This window comes from Thalassophryne amazonica, chromosome 12, assembly GCF_902500255.1.
Source record: "Thalassophryne amazonica chromosome 12, fThaAma1.1, whole genome shotgun sequence".
NCBI lineage: Eukaryota > Metazoa > Chordata > Actinopteri > Batrachoidiformes > Batrachoididae > Thalassophryne > Thalassophryne amazonica.
This window is the reverse complement of record NC_047114.1, coordinates 11,677,195-11,697,829: the sequence shown is the minus strand read 5'-3', so window position 1 is coordinate 11,697,829 and position 20,635 is coordinate 11,677,195. Positions and strand designations below refer to the sequence as shown.

General features: G+C 42.3%; 1 protein-coding gene across 1 annotated transcript in view; it reads right to left on the bottom strand.

Annotated features, from left to right (window-relative positions):
- adcy8 (adenylate cyclase 8 (brain)) overlaps window positions 1–20,635 on the bottom strand; it is a 304,694-nt gene that overhangs the window by 140,843 nt on the left and 143,216 nt on the right. Inside the window, 2 exon segments of the mRNA XM_034182725.1 lie at window positions 3,425–3,695; window positions 14,214–14,375. Coding sequence (XP_034038616.1) covers window positions 3,425–3,695; window positions 14,214–14,375 — 433 coding nt within the window.

Sequence of the window (20,635 nt, the reverse complement as noted above, 5' to 3'; positions counted from 1 at the left end):
AAAAGATGGATTTCATTTTATATCACCATTAAAAGTTATTAGCTATTAAAGAAAAATCAATTTAATATTTGTCGGAAGTCAAAATACTGACTTTTATTCTAATAATTTGAGGTTACACTGTGGACTTTTTTTTCTCAACAATTCAATATTTGCCAAGTTTTTTTAATTAAAGGGTGACCCCCCCCCCCCCCCCACCCCAATCAGGTCCAACCTTCACCAATTTCTAACTGCGTGTTTTATTTTGAGTAATCCTGAGAACAACAAACAGAAATGTGCAAATATATGACCTTTACATAATAGTTCAATAAATGTAGAAACATAATGAAGAATAAAAAAATGGATAACAATAAGTAGGAGCATTTTTCACATATATTTGTCAGTTTATACGTGCATTTATATATTTATTGTTAATATTCATTTTTAAGTTAAATTTTTGTTATTATTACTGATTATTTTTTGTAATTCTATTATCTTACGTAATTTAACAAAGTCGTTTTCTCGTTTCCTGAGTCGTCAATTGCTGATTACTACAGCATGATTTGAACATCAAATTGTCTTCAGCTTTAAAATAAATAGAATTTTAGAAATTCAGACATAAACACAGAACTATATAATATGAAATTAAAGGATTAAATAGTAAAATGCAATGCTCAGAATTATTCATGTTTTTTTATCTTTACATTTTCACATTTACTTCGTGATTGATTCTTTTATTCTTTCATTTATTCCTCTTTATATTCCCATATTATTTATTAATTCTTTTAATGATTTTTTTTACATTTTGGCACAGTGAATGTTCCACAGCTGAGTGGACATTTTGGAAAACAGGTTTTTTTTCCATGTGGATGTTTTTCCGTTATGTCGAAGGTGTTTAAAATTTGTCGGAAGGCAGGTTGAACTCCATGGCTTCTGACTCCTCTCACATTGTCCTGCAGGAAAATAAATTCAACAACCGAGACTCTGAGTCCAAATATATACCAGCTGTCGTGGTTTTTCTCAGACAAAAACCCCAAATGTCAAAATGATGCTGATGTGTTGTCACAGGAGCACAGACAATGAAGAAGAGATGAAGAGGAGGATGTAAAAATGGACCAGACCATCATCCTCACAAACAGGCATTGACACGTTACCACGGTAACACAGTCTTCTCCACAAAGCTGTCCACTCATTCACACAAAGACGAGCAAACAAGCGACACAGCAGACTGGATCTAATGCACTGTGATAAATTATTAGAAACAATAAAGTCCATCTCAACAAACGGCGACACACTGCAGTCAGATTTAAAGGATGGTAACGCTCATTTTGAAGTTTGAGCTGCAAATTACAACCTTTGTTGAACTATAAAATGGAAAATGAAACCTTAAAACCATGTCTACCTTTTTTTGTGTGTGTGTGTCCCGTAAACGACTGTGGGAGACGCTGAAACTAATGTGTTGATGTTTTAATAGGCAACTGTTGATAATTTATTGTGCGATATTGTGCAGTGCAAATTGTGGAACGATGTGCCTCTAAGCATCCGTGCTGCTGTAAACATTTGACAACAGAGACTCACATTCGGCTGAGAACATCTGGGAATTTAACAGGAAAAAAATGTACAATTTTCCAAAATGGACTCACTCATTTTTGTTGAATCTGAATCTTTTTTGTCAGCTACTCACTGCAGCACATTGAACACAACACACCAATACAGAACCACAGCCGCATAATTCACGCACACATTTTGTGATCACAATAAAATTTGCAACTTGAGAAGTCTGTGCTCCGTGAGACACGGCCACCGAGCCAGTCTGCATTCTGTGAGACACACCCACCTAACCAGTCTGTGCTCAGTGAGACACGCCCACCTAACAGTCTACATTCTGTGAGACACACCCACCAAGCCAGTCTGCATTCTGTGAGACACACCCACCTAACCAGTCTGTGCTCAGTGAGACACACCCACCTAACAGTGTACATTCTGTGAAACACGCCCACCTAACCAGTCTGTGCTCAGTGACACACGCCCACCTAACAGTCTACATTCTGTGAGACACGGCCACCGAGCCAGTCTACATTCTGTGAGACACACCCACCTAACAGTGTACATTCTGTGAGACACGCCCACCTAACCAGTCTGTGCTCAGTGAGACACGCCCACCTAACAGTCTACATTCTGTGAGACACGGCCACCGAGCCAGTCTGCATTCTGTGAGACACACCCACCTAACCAGTCTGTGCTCAGTGAGACACGCCCACCTAACAGTCTACATTCTGTGAGAAACACCCACCGAGCCAGTCTGCAATCTGTGAGACACGCCTACCTAACCAGTCTGTGCTCAGTGAGACACACCCACTTAACAAGTCTACATTCTGTGAGACACGCCCACCAAGCCAGTCTGCCTTCTGTGAGACATGCGCACACGCCCACTGATCAAGTCTGCCTTCCCTGAGACATGCCCACCAAGCCAGTCTGCCTTCTGTGAGACACACCCACCTAACCAGTCTGTGCTCAGTGAGACACACCCACCTAACAGTCTACATTCTGTGATACACGCCCACCTAACCAGTCTGTGCTCTGTGAGACACGCCCACCTAACAGTCTGCATTCTGTGAGACACACCCACCTAACCAGTCTGTGCTCAGTGAGACACACCCACCTAACAGTCTACATTCTGTGAGACACGCCCACCTAACCAGTCTGTGCTCTGTGAGACATGCCCACCTAACAGTCTACATTCTGTGAGACACGGCCACCGAGCCAGTCTGCATTCTGTGAGACACACCCACCTAACCAGTCTGTGCTCAGTGAGACATGCCCACCTAACAGTCTACATTCTGTGAAACACACCCACCGAGCCAGTCTATGCTCAGTGAGACATGCCCACCTAATCAGTCTGTGCTCAGTGAGACACACCCACTTAACCAGTCTACATTCTGTGAGACACATCATACCGCATTCTGAGACACACCCACCTAATGAGACTGTGCTCTGTGAGACATGCACACACGCCCACCAAGCCAGTCTCTGCTCTGTGAGACATGCACGAGCCAGTCCACCCTCTGAGAGACACGCCCACTTAGAGACACGCCCACAGAGGAAGTCTGCGTTCTGTGAGACATGCCCGCTCAGACATTAAGTTATTTTGGTTTTCGTGCTGAATTTTTGGATGTGGATTGCCACAGAGTTTCTGCAGTCATATACAATCTGTTTTTAGGACACATGGTGACCAACATGTGCTTGATTTGAAACTCTTCAGCTCACCTTAAGAGCTGTTTTTGGTTGTCTGCGTTTTGTTTTTTTAAACAAAATTTGTAGTTTTAAGCTTGAATTAGAAATGCTTTAATCTTCAGCTGCGTGTCAAACTTGTGAAGAAGTTGAACGTCCGTCACAGTGCAAATGAGTAGAAAACGGGACTTGACACACAAACAGGGAAACCACTTACATTCTGCTTTCCCACAATGTTGTCGAAGGGAAGCTCAGGGCTCCAGGATGCCTCGTTGAAGGTGGCGCTGCTGGCCCGGCGGTCCGCTGAGCTGGCTGCCTCCTTCATGATGTCCTCCGGCAGGGTGAGCATACTTTCCTCTGGCTGCTTGATCAAATATGTCTCAATGTTATGACGGCGGAGAAAATCATTACGGTCCTTCCCGTGGCCCTCCTCCACCTCATAGTCTCCATTCAAACAGTCCAAAGCAGCTTTGGAGATGTGGATCCGCCTGGAATGTAAACAGGAATCAGTCAACTCACAGGAACAGACATTACAAATAAATACAGCATATAAACAAAATATATATAATCACTTGGTATGACTGTTTGTTTGTTGTTGTTTTTTTTTTCTTCATTTGGACAGAAGACCTCAACAAATGATCACCTTATAGCTATGGTTGGTAGCATTTTCCTATTTTCACATTAAGCATTTCCCCAATGAATACTGGCATTCCTCAGGGATTCCTCAGGGCTCTTGCATTGTTACGTTCTTTCATGGATTGGGGGTTCAGTCGAGGTTTAGAAACCAGCAGCTTGGGTGCTTTTATTGACAAGGAAACTGGCCTTGACTTTGTGGACAGTGCTGTGATGTTTGTGGAATCAATTGATACTCTGATTGCAGCAATCAGATTGTCTGGGTTTGAGGTTGTCCTGGATCCAAGATCCAAACTTTCAGTGATACCCTGGACACAGGTATCAGATGTGTGTCTGTACATGAACTTGCAGATACATTCACATTCAGCAGTGACATTCAGACTTTCATGTCTCTGGGTCCTTGGCCTTTGAGACCCAGAGATGTGTGGGAGGAACTTATGGAGTTATGAGATCAAAGGTGCATAGTAACGCTGATATCTTTGTAGGAGAACGAAAGTCCAAGTGTTTAGGGTCCTGTTGCTATGGTAACCAGTAACCTCAGGGTGATGAGTGAATTTCATTGGTACCAAGTCTCTTTGGAGGATCTTTGGGTACCACTGGAATGACTTTGTGTCAAATGAATGATAACTTAGTGAGACTCAGAGGTGGAGGATCACTTACAGTGCATCTGGAAAGTATTCACAGCACTTTACTTTTGCCACATTTTGTTATGTTACAGTTACAAAATAGAGTAATTTTCCCCTCAAAATTCTACTCACAACACCCCATAATGACAACATGATTTTTTTTTTGTTTTTGCAAATTTATTGAAAGTATAAAACTAAGAAATAATATGTACATAAGTATTCACAGCCTTTGTTCAATACTTTGTTGACGGACCTTTGGCAGCAATTACAGCCTGAAGTCTTCTGGAATATGAAGCCACAACCTTAATGCACCTATCTTTAGGAAGTTTTGTCCATTCCTCTTTGTAGCACCTCTCAAGCTCCATCAGGTTGAATAAGGAGCATCAGTGCACAGCCATTTTCAGATCTCCTCACAGATCTTCACTCGGATTCAGGTCTGGGATCTGGCTGGGCCACTCAAGGACGATTCACAGAGTTGTCATGAAGACACTCCTTTGATATCTTGGCTGTGTCTCATCAGATCAGAGAATTTTCTTTCTCATGGGTGTACAATTGTGTGTAGAATTTTGAGGAAAAAATTATCCATTTTGGAATAAGATTGTAACAACAAAAAAGTGCAGTGCTGTGAATACTTTCCAGATGCACCGTACATTAACTTGTTTGTGCAGTATCCAGAAAGTATTCACAGGAATTTTTAATACCCTTTTAACTCAACCAATAATTTGCACCACTTTTTCCAAAATTAGAGCAACTTTAACTTTTGACCCCTGTACAAACTGAAATTGACCTTTGTCACCATTCTTACTGTTTTTTTAATCCCTTAACTCCATAACATTCAGTCATAGATAGCCCAAACTATGCCTTTTTAGTATAGTTTTCAATATGAGTGCAGCATCTTATAACTTTGACTCCTATGTAATATAATTCTTCAATTGACCCACAAAGGGGAAGAGAGAGGAAGATCCTGACCAGCAGAAGCTTCCTACAGCAACCAGAAAGAGTGCACTTCAAGACTGGACCTGTTCAGTCAATTCTGTATCCACCATCCTGTCCAGGAATCAGTCTTCCTTACCAATGAGCGATTGCCACGACGAAATTTCAAGTGACCAATTGTTTGTTTTTTTTTCTACAGAGTAATGTCTCAGATTCAGATCTGGGCTCTGCCTGGTCCACTCAATGTGTTGCTTGTATCACCATCTGAAGGATTCCTCTATTGATTTTCTGTTGTTGCTGCACTAAGTGTTGTATAAAATTAATTTCTGGTTAATATGTAACATATTGCCTTATTATCAAGATACATAATAACCTGAAGTCTTGTATACACAATAAAACAATCTTCAATGATCACACACACACACACACACACACACACACATGCGCGCATGATACTGCATTCACCAAGCAGATTAAATTTGTTTTGGTTTTTAGGAGGATTTCTTCAAAATGAATGAACTGATTTGAGCTCAACGTATTGGAAACATTGATCCTGGAACAAATACTGTATCTTAGATTAAGAGGCGCAACCTGGAAGTTCTCAGCCTGCTAATATTGTTAAATTACAGAACACTTTTATCAGACTTTTTGGAACATAAACATTTTGTGCTCAGGAATGTGAGAGCATCATTCATCCATTATGTAAATCAGCTGAACGCCGAGGTCGAGCTCATGCTCTGGCGTCACTCAGCGACAGATGCTGGCTGGATTTTTAAAATCAGCCGTTTGCAGTTTAATCCTGTCGCTGAATGTGAAGGCCAAACAATCTGAATATGCATTTAGTGGAAAACCATTAAAATAAAATAAAACACTTGAAATTTCTAACAATACGAGGTCTGTGAGAAAAGTAACGGACCTTTTTATTTTTTTTCAAAAACCATATGGATTTGATTCATATGTTAACGTTAGCCAAGCTTGAACATTCGTGCGCATGCGTGAGTTTTTCCACACCTGTCGGTTGCGTCATTCGCCTGTGGGTACACCTTGTTGGAGGAGTGGTCCAGCCCCCTCGTCGTTGTTTCATTGCGAGGAAATGGCGGAATGATTTGGGCTTTTTTTCCATCAGAATTTTTCAGAAACTGTTAGAGATAAGCAGCTGGAAACCATTCAAAAAATTTATCTGGCTTCGGTGAAAATTTACGGGCTTCACAGAGAATAAGGACTGTTACTACAGCTTTAAGGACGCCCCACAATGGCGCACGGTGCGCCGCGCTCGGAGCCGCCATCGAGAGGTAGAAACCACCACATCATTTCTAAATGGATGGCTGTGTGGAGCTGGGACCATCGTGTGCAATTTCTCTGGTTATCACAAGAGCTGGACATCAGCCATTTTCCGGCAGATTTCACTTTTAACAAGAGATTTTGTCATGGAAAGCCGCGTGGAGGCTTCGCGCGTCAGGACCGATTCGCTGATCGAGCGAGACAAAGGAACAGCTCCGTTTCGGAGTACCAGGGGACATGTTCGGACATGCCTATTTCAGCTTTCAATGCTTACCAACCCATTGAGTATAAGAGAAATTGTGGAGAGCTGGGCATGTCCTATGTCTGGTGATAACCAGAGAAATTGCACACGACGGTCCCGGCTCCACACAGCCATCCGTTTAGAAATGATGTGGTGTTTTCTGCCTCTCGATGGCGGCTCGGAGTGCGACGAGAGGGGTGGACCAGTGCTCACTCAAAGCCTGCCCACAGGCGAATGACGCAACCGACAGGCGTGGAAAAACTCACGCATGCGCACGAAGGTTCAAGCTTGGCTGACGTAAAAATATATGAATCAAATCCATATAGTTTTTGAAAAAAATAAAAAGGTACGATACTTTTCTCACAGACCTCGTATATCCTTAGTTATCTGTGGCTAAATTGCCCTCAACCTCTCTCACATCTGTCGGTTCACTCGTCCTTTTAGTTCACCCCCCCCCCCCCCCCCCCCCAGAAATGATCCAGCACAGATGCAGGTCTCGAGACAGAGCTGAGGTCACCAGGTAGTCAGGTCCCCAGCAGAACAAAAATCAGTTCTGTGAGGTGGTGAAACAGAACCAGAACATTTTACCCAGCAGGACCAGTTTGAACAGGGTGAATGTGACCAACAACCATCTCTTTTACTCACACCAGCATTCCATTATTGTTCTGCAAACAAACAAATAATAGGTGAAGCACAGTGCTGTATTTTGATAGGATAAAAATATAATGCAATGCTAAAATACCCTTGGCTGTATGAACATTGTGTTCTTTATAATTTATAATATATAATATAATATAATATAATTTACAGTTGTTTAATTAATTATTAAGATCTTATTGTCTTGCGTACAATTTGTACATGTTCAATAAAGTCCCTCTATCAGTCATTCAAAAACAATATTTACATTTTAAGAGTGGAAGTTGTGAAGATCAAGGAATATTTGTAGATCACCCTCTGTGCATTTGCAGGTATTAATGAGACAAATTTAACTCCATAGAAAGTTAGTTTTGAGTTAGCGGAAGTTAGCACGCATGGTAATGTCTGCAAAAATGTCTTGTAAATGACTCCAGAGGTGTTATGAGGTTTCAAAAACAGCGGTTTCAGTTTTAGAAGTGTTTATTTCTCGCTAGCTTTTACATAATATATGAGAAACATGCATATAAACACATAAAACAAAACAGTTTTGGGGAGACCAGCTACTGACGTCACGGCACAGCTCTTCTCTGATTGGCTGTCACCCCCGCCACTCAAAAACAAAACTGAATAGACTGAAACAGAATGTGAATTTTTAACCACTTAAAATACCTCTTAAAATAGGTCAAGGTCAGCCATCTTGAACTGTTCAAGGTCTGTGTCCCAAGAATGTCCCCTGTTAATTTGAAGACTCTAGCAGTAATAAGCCTGGACTTATGCTGAACACAGATGGATGGACATATGGACGCAAAGCCTTCGCAATACCCGATGGCCATATTTGATGGGCAATGCCTCGTACACCTGTTGCTACTATTATTTGCACACACCAGCGGCTGAAAGAGCACTGTGCGAACCCATCGAACCGTCTTGCGGCAGGTGCCGGCCAAATTCCAGGTGACACGCACAAACATTTAACACCACTCGTTCATCATCACGAAAACAGTCAGCAGATGATCACTGTCGAGGTGGATGTGAAATTTGTCAAAGTGCCCCCAACGAGAGTGGCTTTGCCAAAACAGCAAAACACCACGGAGGTGCCAGTGTCGGCCCCCACCACACACACGTGCCATGTGTGTGAATCGCGCATGTGTGGCACTCACCCCCCCGGTGTAAATGTGGTATGCCGGGGGGGGGGGGGAGCACACTTGCATAAAATGCTGATATGTATGCTGCACAAACATGATCACATGGGGGCCGGACAGGCAGCTCAGAGCGCACACAGCACAGCAAGGTGCCTGTCAGCTGCACAGACTCACCACAGACCACTTAACACAGACATAGTGACACGTTGGTGTGTGCACTGAACTGACAGGGTGTGTCCACCCACAGGAGCTGCTGTGGAGATCTCTGTTTCTGGAAGTCCCAGCTGGAGAACACACACTATGTTTGGACGGACATGAACTAACAACTGTTCACTGTGACACGTGTGTGTCTCCTTGCTGTCCTCCCGTGGACATACATAAAAACATCGCTGTTGCAATGGGCTGCAGCGAGCGAGTGCACACCGCGCACATTGATAGGCTACCCCAGGTAAAATGGACCATCAGATCATAACACGCAGTGGGCAATCTGAATGTAATGTCACCCATGTAAGCTATGAGCCACATGACACAGTGTCTGTCCTGCAGCAAACTGTTCAAGGACACACGTGATGAGCCGGACACTGTGCACGGGCCAGCTGGACATATCCACCAGCAGATGTGGACCATAAAAGCGCCCTGCTTCTCATTCATGTCATTCATGACTGTACGTCTGTGGCTAAGGGTCATGTACAGAGGAACACACGGATCATACTTGTATTATCTGCTTTATGAGAGGGATTCAATACAATGCGGTGTTTTTATATGGTGTCTGGTAAAGTGGTAAAGTTTCTGGCTGGTAGTCAGAGCTTTTGGAAATTGCAGGTTTGAATCCTGTGGGTGGCATATATATATATATATATATATATATATGAGGTCTATTAGATAAGAAACCGACACTTTTATTTTTTTTTAACTATATGGATTTGAATGACGTGCGATTACACCAATCATGCTTGAACCCTCGTGCGCATGCGTGAGTTTTTTCACGTGTGTCGGTGACATCATTTCCCTGTGGGCAGGCCTTGAGTGAGATGTGGTTCAGCCCTCTCGGCTGAATTCCTTTGTTTCACACGCTGCTCGAGATGGCGCGCGTTGCTTTATCAAAATTTTTTCTGGACCTGTGAGGAATATCCGAGTGGACACTATTGAGAAATTTAACTGGTTTTCGGTTGAAAAGTTTAACGGCTGATGAGAGGATTATAGGGTGTTTCTGTTGCTGTAAAGACTTCCCACGGAGCGGGACGTCGCGCAGTGCTTCCAGGCGCCGTCAACGGCTGTTTCGACCTGAAAACATCCTAATTTAAGGCTTAATTCACCCAGGACGTCGTGAGAGAACCGAGAAGATTCAGAAGAGCCGGCATGAGGACTTTATGCGGACATTCCACTGTTTAAGGACATTTTGTAATGAAAGACGTGCGCGCAAATTCGTCGAGTCGTTTCCGTGACTACTCGGCGAATCTGTGTGTGCCGCGACAGGAAAAACACCTCTGTGTTGAAAACCATTTGTAAAATTCAGGCGGCTTTTGATGGCTTTCAACAAGTGAGAAATTGTTAAACAGCTTGGGCATGTTCCAACTTGCCCGATAAGGTTTCCAACGGAGGTGTTTTTCCTGTCGCGACCCCCCGCGGTCAGGTCTGGCCCGACATGCGACTCTGCCCGCACGTTCTTTCATTACAAAATGTCCGTTAACAATGGAATGTCCGAATAAACTCCTCATGCCGACTTCTTCTGAAAGTTCTCTGACGACTTACTGGGTCAACAGAGCCTGAAATGTGGAAGTTATCAACTTGAAACGGCGAGACGCTGCGCCTCGAAGCACAGATCGCCGTTCAGGCGCCGTGGGCCATCCTTAAGCAACACTACCAGACCAAAATCTCTCATCAGCCATTAAAATTTTTACCAAAACCAGCTGAATTTATCGAATGGTGTCCACTCAGTTGTGCATTACAGTTTTGAAATATTTTTGTCAAACAAAGCGGCAGTCTCTGAGCCATTCCCTAAACAATGAAAAAACGACGAGAGGTGGGCCACTCCTCACTCAAAGACTGCCCACAGGCGAATGACATAACCGACAGGCGTTGAAAAACTCTGCATGCCCATGAGGGTTCAAGCATGTCTGATGTAATCACACATGATTCAAATCCATATGGTTTTTTGAAAAAAATAATAAGGTCGGATACTTTTCTAACACATTTGTAAAATCCAGGCGGCTTTTGATGGCTTTTCAGTGGAGTGAGTATATGAGAAATTGTTTAACAGGCAGGACATGTTCCAACTTGTCCTTAAGGCTTTCACAGAGGTGTTTTTCCTGTGGCGGAGCGTTGCGGCGGCTGCGTCCCGACGCGCGGACCCGTCCGCACGTCTTTCATTAAAAAAATCTCCTTTAACAGTGGAATATCCGGATAAATGCTGAAACCGACTTCTTCTGAAACTTCTCTGTTCTCTCACGACGTCCTGGATCAATAGAACCTGAAATGTGGAGGTTTTCAGCTTGAAACAGGCTGACGACGGCGGCTGAGAGCGCTGAGCGACGTCTCGCACCGTGGGAAGTCCTTAAAGCCACAGAATCACCTCAAAATCTCTCATCAGCCGTTAAAATTTTCACTGAAAACCAGCTTAATTTTTCGAACCGTGTCCACTTCGATGTGTCTCACAGGTTTAGAAAAATTTTGATCAAACAACGCGCCAGTCTCTCAGCAACTTCTCAGACAAAGGAATTCCGACGAGGGGCTGGATGACTCCTCCCACAAGGAGTGCTCACAGGCGAATGACGTCACCGACAGGCGTGGAAAAACTCACGCATGCGCACGAGGGTTCAAGCATGTCTGACGTAAAAACATATGAATGAAATCCATATAGTTTTGAAAAAAATAAAAAGGACGTTTATTGACAGCCCTCGTATATATATAATTTTTTTTTTTCACAGCAGCTGCGTGATGTGGTTACATATCGTGCACCTGCTCGCACTGTCTTTCTGCGTGCACAAAACCATCGCAGTGGTATTGTTTCACGCCCTGCCCGTCAGCTCAATGTTTCGTGGTTCACTCATACGAGCTGCCCTGATTGTACTTATTCGTAAAGGCCCTTACAAAAGAAGGCCTTTGAAAAATTCTTGAAACCTTTGATGAAGCTGACAACAAGCTTGATTGGCGTGTCTCACATCAGAAGAAGAAGACACAGGTCCTGTATCAGCCTCTACCCAACATGGTCAAACCAAAGCTTCCTGCTGTGAAACTGCACAGACAGATCCAAGAGAACATGACCCATTTTCCATACCTGGACAGTCATGTATCATTAAATGCTGACAACGACAAGATCCAACACCGCCTCAAGTGTGCAGGAACTGAATTTGGCCAGCTTCTCACCTGTGTTTTCAACAACTGAGACCTTCAGGGTCATGCCAAACCTGTTGAAGGGTTGTGAGACCTGGAACACTTGCTGCAGTCACCTGAGACCGGTAAGCAATACAGCACCGCAGTCTCGTTTGAACCCTGTGGGATTTGGATACTTATGGGGATCTGCGCTCCGTTGTGCAGTATATACACAGCATAAGTTCACATGGAAAAATGGTGTACTGTTTTGTTTTCGGCTGCAATCACCGAAGCAGTCCCAAAAAGTTTTTTTTTTTTTGGTTCCCAGTGGAGAGAGAAGGCGAGGCAGATGGAGACGTCGTGTCAGTAGTGTTAGCCTACACAGCTAACTAGATTTAGCTCAGTTCTCTGCCTGAAAACCACCTCGACACATTTGAGCTCTGGGTCATAAACAACCTGCAACACATGTCCACTTTCCACCACATCATCACTTTTTCATTGCATTTTCACTTAGTTTGCATGTAATTTGCCCAAAAACCTGTTGAAAATGCTGTGGTTGGTCCTCCGGAAGTAGAGAAATTACGTCCTATACGTCATATTTTATCCCTTTAGTGCCCGCCCTCAAACGAGACTGCGGTGCCCAATTCTACCAACGCTGCCTGAGGAGGATCCTCCACATCAGGTGGGAAGACTACTGTACCAATATCATCAGCATCTTGGCTGAAGCCAAGCTCCAGAGCATCAAATGTGTCATCATCAAGAACCAGATTCGGTAGGTGGGTCATGTCGTTAGGATGGATGACGGCCTTCTTCCCAAGCAGATCTTCTACTCTCAGATGAGGAAATGGTCCAGAGGAGGACAAAACAAACACTACAAGGACCTCCTGAAGCACATCCTTAAGAACTGCTCCATCAAGTGGAAGACCCAGGAAGAAGCAAGGGACCGTGACAGCTGGTGAGCAATGATCCACACAGGAGTGGAAGTCTTTGAAAACTGCAGATGAACAACACAAGACAGGAAGAGGAGAAAGAGGAAGGATAGAGAGCAAGATCCTGACCGGCAGAAGCTTCCCACAGCAACCACATGCAGTGTCTGTCAGAAACCGTGCACGTCAAGACTGGGCCGTTCCGTGTGTCCACCATCCTGTCCAGCAATCAGTCTTCCTCACCAACGAGGGATTATCACAGCGACAATTTAGAACATTACAGACATCATGGTCTTGCATTTAGTTGTGATATTAAAATAGATTTCTTTAATATTGTGGCTTCATGTCACCAACATCTCTTACAAAACAGACCTGATCATTACCTCATGTCTGTGACAGAACATTTCAGTCGTACAAACCTTTACTTTCTAAACTGATTCACAACACAAACATCTGAAACTGAACTTTTTTGCGAAAATACTTTGTCTTTATTACAAGAACTGCTGAGTGTTACTTCATTACACTGTGAAGGCGTGTCTATTTTTCTGGCAGCTCTGTAACTTTTTTGTTGTTTTGTTTTTATGTTGTTTTGTTTTTTATGAGAAAATACAACCCCAACTGCAGTAGTTTTTTATTAACATGTCAGATACACATCACCATGTGATGAATATGAATTGAAAAATAAATACACTACAAAACAAAAGGACTTGACCTTTGATCATTTCTGTGTTGCCTGAGGTCAGACCGACTGTGTTATCAAGAAAAACTAAAACTACCTTAAAAGAAATTAAGTCTTCATAAAATCATACCAATTTAAAGGAAACATATTTTATTACAAAGTGCCTTGACCTTTTACCTTACCCTTGATATTTGACCTTTAAAGCTGATTGTTGGTGGTGACCTATGTTTGCTTCAATGTTATACAAATTTGCAAAAACAAAGTGAAAAATTTTACCTTAACCTTTGAACGTGATCTACAACCTTCAACCTCAGACTGGGTAAGGTCATTACCTGGGTGCATGCTGAGAAGCGAGGTAAATATGTCAGACGTTTGGGCATGCAAAACTGACTTTGACCTTTGACCCTGACTGATGACACTGAATCCCTGGAAAGAAAAGGTCATTGCCTGTGAGCATGCTGACAGTTAAGGTCAAAGGTTAACTGGGTCAAATATTAAAGCACGAGCAACTGGACTCTGTAGATTGCTCTTCCTTCCCTGTGAACATGGACAATAAAAAAACAAACCATGCCAGCAGAAGTGTGTGTTTGATTTACTCACCCAGGGATCCCACCGGACTCCAGCTTGTTGGCGATGTCCACGTCCCAAGACCAGACATCAAACTGCCACTTCCTGAGTCCCAGCACGCCGCACAGCACCGAGCCTGAGTGGATCCCAATCCGCATGTCAATGTCATGTTTCGTACGTGATCGCACGTATCTGCAAACAAGGAAAAGGAACACCAGGCAGGAATTGAAACTAACAATCATCAAAATGATCACACCTGGCTGAAATGTTGGTTTATATATATACTCAACAAAAATATAAATGCAACACTTTTGGTTTTGCTCCCATTTTGTATAAGATGAACTCAAAGATCTAAAACTTTTTCCACATACACAATATCACCATTTCCCTCAAATATTGTTCACAAACCAGTCTAAATCTGTGATAGTGAGCACTTCTCCTTTGCTGAGATAATCCATCCCACCTCACAGGTGTGCCATATCAAGATGCTGATTAGACACCATGATTAGTGCACAGGTGTGCCTTAGACTGCCCACAATAAAAGGCCACTCTGAAAGGTGCAGTTTTGTTTTATTGGGGGGGGGGATACCAGTCAGTATCTGGTGTGACCACCATTTGCCTCATGCAGTGCAACACATCTCCTTCGCATAGAGTTGATCAGGTTGTCAATTGTGGCCTGTGGAATGTTGGTCCACTCCTCTTCAATGGCTGTGCGAAGTTGCGACTACGAACTGGAGTCAGGTCGAGACCCCAATGAGGATGACGAGCATGCAGATGAGCTTCCCTGAGACGGTTTCTGACAGTTTGTGCAGAAATTCTTTGGTTATGCAAACCGATTGTTCCAGCAGCTGTCTGAGTGGCTGGTCTCAGACGATCTTGGAGGTGAACATGCTGGATGTGGAGGTCCTGGGCTGGTGTGGTTACACGTGGTCTGCGGTTGTGAGGCTGGTTGGATGTACTGCCAAATTCTCTGAAACGCCTTTGGAGACGGCTTATGGTAGAGAAATGAACATTCAATACACGAGCAACAGCTCTAGTTGACATTCCTGCTGTCAGCATGACAATTGCACACTCCCTCAAATCTTGCGACATCTGTGGCATTGTGCTGTGTGATAAAACTGCACCTTTCAGAGTGGCCTTTTATTGTGGGCAGTCTAAGGCACACCTGTGCACTAATCATGGTGTCTAATCAGAATCTTGATATGGCACACCTGTGAGGTGGGATGGATTATCTCAGCAAAGGAGAAGTGCTCACTATCACAGATTTAGACTGGTTTGTGAACAATATTTGAGGGAAATGGTGATATTGTGTATGTGGAAAAAGTTTTAGATCTTTGAGTTCATCTCATACAAAATGGGAGCAAAACCAAAAGTGTTGCGTTTATATTTTTGTTGAGTGTATATATATATATATATATATATATATATATATATATATATATATATTTTTTTTTTTATCGCCACCAAGAGGGTTCTGTTTAATTGGTCCCCTCAGAACCATGTGATCAGGGCAGGCATGTTAGTCTCTCACAATTGAGGGACCAGAATAAGCAAGGAATCATACAGTCAGGAATAGTTTAGAATAGGAATGGTCCTGTCTCCATATGGTCAGGTCAGGAGCTGTTTGACTGAGTTCCTTCATGTTTGGTTTGTTTTTGGTACTTATTCCTGTGATGACTTCATGATGCCATCTGAAAGCGACTACACACGCCGCAAAACAAATCAATCCATTGTCAATAGTGTTGGAGAGGTGATGGAGTGGTTAAGCGTTGGACTTCAGGCCAGAGGATCTTCGGTTCAAAAAAACCCAGCCAGGCCGGATTATTGCTAAGGGCCCTTAGGCAAGGTCCTTAATCTCCTAGCTGCTCCGGGTGGAGTGTAGTGAGCGCCTTGCATGGCAGCACCCTGACATCAGTGTGTGAATGTGTAGCACATTGTAAAGCACTTTGAGCTTCTAATGCAGATGGAAAAGCGCTATATAATGCAGTCCATTTCCTCACTTACTCTAATTAAGGGTCACAGGTGGGGGGTGCTGGAGCCTGTCCCAGCAGTCACAGGGCATGAGGTGGGTACTCCCTGGACAGGATGCCAGTTTCTCGCAGTGCAAATACAGACAAACACATTCACACTTGCACACAGACCTATGGACAAGTTAAAGTTTCCAATTCACCTAACCTGCATGTCTTTGGAGGAAGCCAGAGCACCCAAAGAGAACCCACACAAACACGGGGAGAACATGCAGGAAGGTAAGTTATACAAGTTGAAAACATGAAAACATCTGAGAAACATTTTGGGGAATGTTTTGAACATATTAAATTGTAGACTCTCCAAAACATTGTGGAAATGTTTTGGGGCAATACACCCAAAATGTTTTGTAAACCTCAATCAAAAAGTAAGTTCCTTCAGCTGCTCCCATGTTTGCACTCGGGGTCACCACAGCAAATCCAAGGTGGAGCTGCATGTTGAACTGGCGCACAATTTATGCCGGATGCCCTTCCTGATGCAACTCCACATCACATGGAGAATTCTGGCAGGGGTGGGGTTTGAACCAAGAACCTTCCATATTGAAACCAAGTGCATGAACCACTTGGCCACCACCTGTGACCTAAAACTTTTCTCAACCAATATTTCAATAACAAAACCTCACTGAATTATTGATCTATATCTTTATTATAATCATTTATATACATCTTTACACTTTGCAGCGATGCTTTAAGTTTGTGTAACTGATGTGGCCAGCCAATCAGGATGCAGCCAGCCAGGCTGCAGTTACTCAATCAGCAGAAGCTGTATTTAAGTTTATTCTGTTCCAGATGCCAGTGACAATATGGTCAAGTATATGGAAATTAATAAATTGTTCATTTTTACTTCATGACTTAGACTTTTTTTTTTAATCAAATGCTCTGCCCTGATTAAAACAAAACAAAACAACAACAACAACAAAAATCAAAACAAAACAAACAAACAAACAAACAAAAAAAAAACAAAATTGACTGTTTCAAACCATTTGGGAAATACAGTATCTGTCACACATTGTCCTAAAACATGCTCTTGTGACCTTTAGGAAAAACATAGCACATCTTACTGCAACATTCTGAAAATTTTGTTTGATGTTTCGGAGAGTCTACACTTTAATGTTTTCAAAATGTTTTCTAATGCATTTTGTAGAAAAAACTTTCTAATACCAAAGCAGAATATTTTGCAAATGTTCCTGGCTGTGCACTGATGCTCCCCATCCAGCCTGATGGAGCTTGACAGGTGCTGCAGAGAGGAATGCAACCAAGTTTATGGCATCATATTCAAGAAGACTTGAGGAAGTAATTACTGCCAAAGGTGCATCAACAAAGTATCGAGCAAAGGATGTGAATACTTATGTACATGTGATTTCTGAGTTTTTAATTTTATTTTTAACAAATTTGCATGTTGTCATTATGGGGTGTTGTGAGTAGAATTTTGAGAGAATAAGGCTGTAACATAACAAAATATGTAAAAACTGAACTACTGTGAATACTTTCCAGATGTACTGTAACGTGCTTAAAAATAGTTACAATTTTGGTAGAAAAATCTTTTTTGTGCTGCCTTGGTGTCTGCTCTGCTAGGGCCCCTTTATTAAGCGAGTAGTGTCAACTCAGAACATGGCACCATTTGGGGTCTAAATGTGCTTAACTACTGAATGAACCTTTTATGTTTCAACATTTTTACAAAAATCATTTAACTACATACAACAACACATTCAGGTACAGGTAAATAAATATAAACATAGATAAGCTATCAAATTAACATAAATTTACAATCTATGATTATTTATTTAATTAATTTAAAGCCTGATTTATGCAGCTGCAGCTCTGTAACTCCATGTCATGCAATGACGTGTGTGACAGTTTTAAAGTCCTCCATCGCTGGATTATGCTTTATTCTGGATTAATTTGACCCTCAACAAGCGTTTCTTTCTACAGTCATCACCTGTAGTTCAAAGGTAAACTGTACGATTTCTTCTTTTTCAAACTCTGTGTTGTAAATTTGCAGACTTTTCTGCCAAACTTGTGTGATCCTGAAATGTTATCAGTGTGCGCACTCCAAAAACTATTAAAATATGAGAGACAAAGTAAAAGTGGAAAAGTGTCAAATCACAGCCTTCTGAGGTGTCTGAATTACAGGTGCACGTCAGGCTGTGGATCCGAGTCTGAGCACAGTGTGAAAAAAATCACGGAAATGACTCCGGCCCCACATATGAGGGGTTGTTAATGGAAATACATTGCGATCGGATGGGATATTTTATCCGATGTGAGCGAAAAATCCATTATACAAAATCTGTTACATACAGTGTTTATTACATGGAAAACAATACAAAAACTTTGGGACTTTTTTGGTCCATTGACTGTGAATATTTAGTTTATACGATGATGGTTTAGGTGAGTTTTACTGTACATAGGACAGAACAATAAATTTACCTCTCAAAGCTTTGATGATGATGTCGTCTTCCATCCCACATGGCTGACTTTATTTTGCCAAATTTTTTTTCTGTTCGGATCTGAAGGGAATCTGTACATGTTGAAGCCCTTGTTGTGTCTATTTGTGCATCCAAATGCACAATAACCCGGCATTTTCAGCAAATAAATAAATAAAATAGCTGCATTTTTTTTGACTCATCATGTTGCTACTGTCTGAATTAAGGGACTCTATGCTCTGCTCCTTCCCTTCCTGTTCCACCAGGCATCGCGTCACACAGCTGATTCTGCACATCTGCCAGCTGTATTTAAAGCCCGGCACATTTGCCAGAAACTCTATTATTCTGATTCCCTGTAGTCTGGTTTGTTTTCTTTGTGTCCACAGCATTCCTGTCTACAGTCAGCTCCTTCACGGCCGCTTGGTTCTGGTCATTCACCATCTGGTTCGGAAACTCACTCCATCCACCTTCTGCTCAACTCGGCGTCTCCTTGCTCCAGTGCCTTCCTCCTCAGATTTGTCCATTTACCTATTCGTAATTGTTCGCACAGTAAAATTGTTGTTTTTCTTCTTCATTTTGACTCCCTGCAGTTTGGGTCCAAACCTCTGTCTCTGGTTTAATCATAACAAATTTACTGCACATCTTCAGGTAATTTTACACATTGACTGAAAAAATGCTAATGTAACCGTGTGTTTTTTTTTTTTTAGAGTTTTTGGCTGAACAGACAAATAGGGCACCACAGTCTCGTTTGAACCCTGCGCAATATTGCGTGATTTGACCACTTAAGGGGACCTGCGCTCCGTTGTGCAGTATATACACAGGATAAATTCACACAGAAAAATGGTGTACTGTTTTGTTTTCAGCTGCAATCACTGAAGCAGTTGCAGAAAGTTTCTTTTTTTTCGGTTCCCAGTGGAGAAGAAAAGGCAAGGCAGATGGGAGACGTCATGTCGGTAAGTGTTAACCTACACAGCTAACCAGAGCAGCTCCGTTCTCTCGCCTGCAAAACCACCTCGACACCTTTGAGCTCCAGGTCATAAACAACCCGCAACACATGTCCACTTTCCACCACATTGTCACTTTTTCTTTGCAGTTTCACTTTGTTTGCATGTAATTTGCCCAAAAACCCGTTGAAAATGCTGTGGTTGGACCCTGGAAGTAGAGAAATCTATATACATAAATGGCTACTTTTGTCTTTCTGTCTGTCCGGAATAGGCTCTAAAACTACAAAAGGTGAACTCCCCAAAGTTACATATTCTGAACCACCATGACATGGGCTACAACCTGGTACTATTTTCAAACAACAAAAAAAATAATATTAAGACAACAATATTAACAATAATCTGATACATACAGTTTTTTCTTTCTGTCTGTCTGGAATAGGCTCTAAAACTACAAAAGGTGAACTCCCCAGAGTTACATATTCTGAACCACCATGACATGGGCTACAACCTGGTACAATTTTCAAACAACAAAAAAAATAATATTAAGACAACAATATTAACAATAATCTGATACATACAGTTGAACCATATGTACCTCAGTGGCAGTTGTACTCCAGCACAAATCTCTCAGCTTTAATAGCTGGCCGCTGGCCCTATGCATATATGCAGGAGCTCAGTAGCCTGCCTACTGCTATAAGCAGAGCCCAGACTCCTGGGCTATCTGCTGCTGGCTGGCAATCCACATGAATTTTGATAAAACTTATACACAATCATTATGATATAATACTTATCAGAATACAGCCTATTCCTTCTTGGAATGAAGGTTTTCACTCTTAGCAGAGAGCTTTCAACCACAGGCTGTAAATTAAACTTTAAAAGTTTACTGGATAAAATATCAAGCTTTGTCTTTTCTTGCAATTTGTACATGTATTTCTAAACATTTGCACATTTTCTAAAAATAAAGGTGTCGAGTGTACATGATGTGTATCACTTGCCTAGCATTGATCATAATGCATCAGGCAAACGCATGTTTTCTGTATCACAATGGCACTCTGCAGATCATT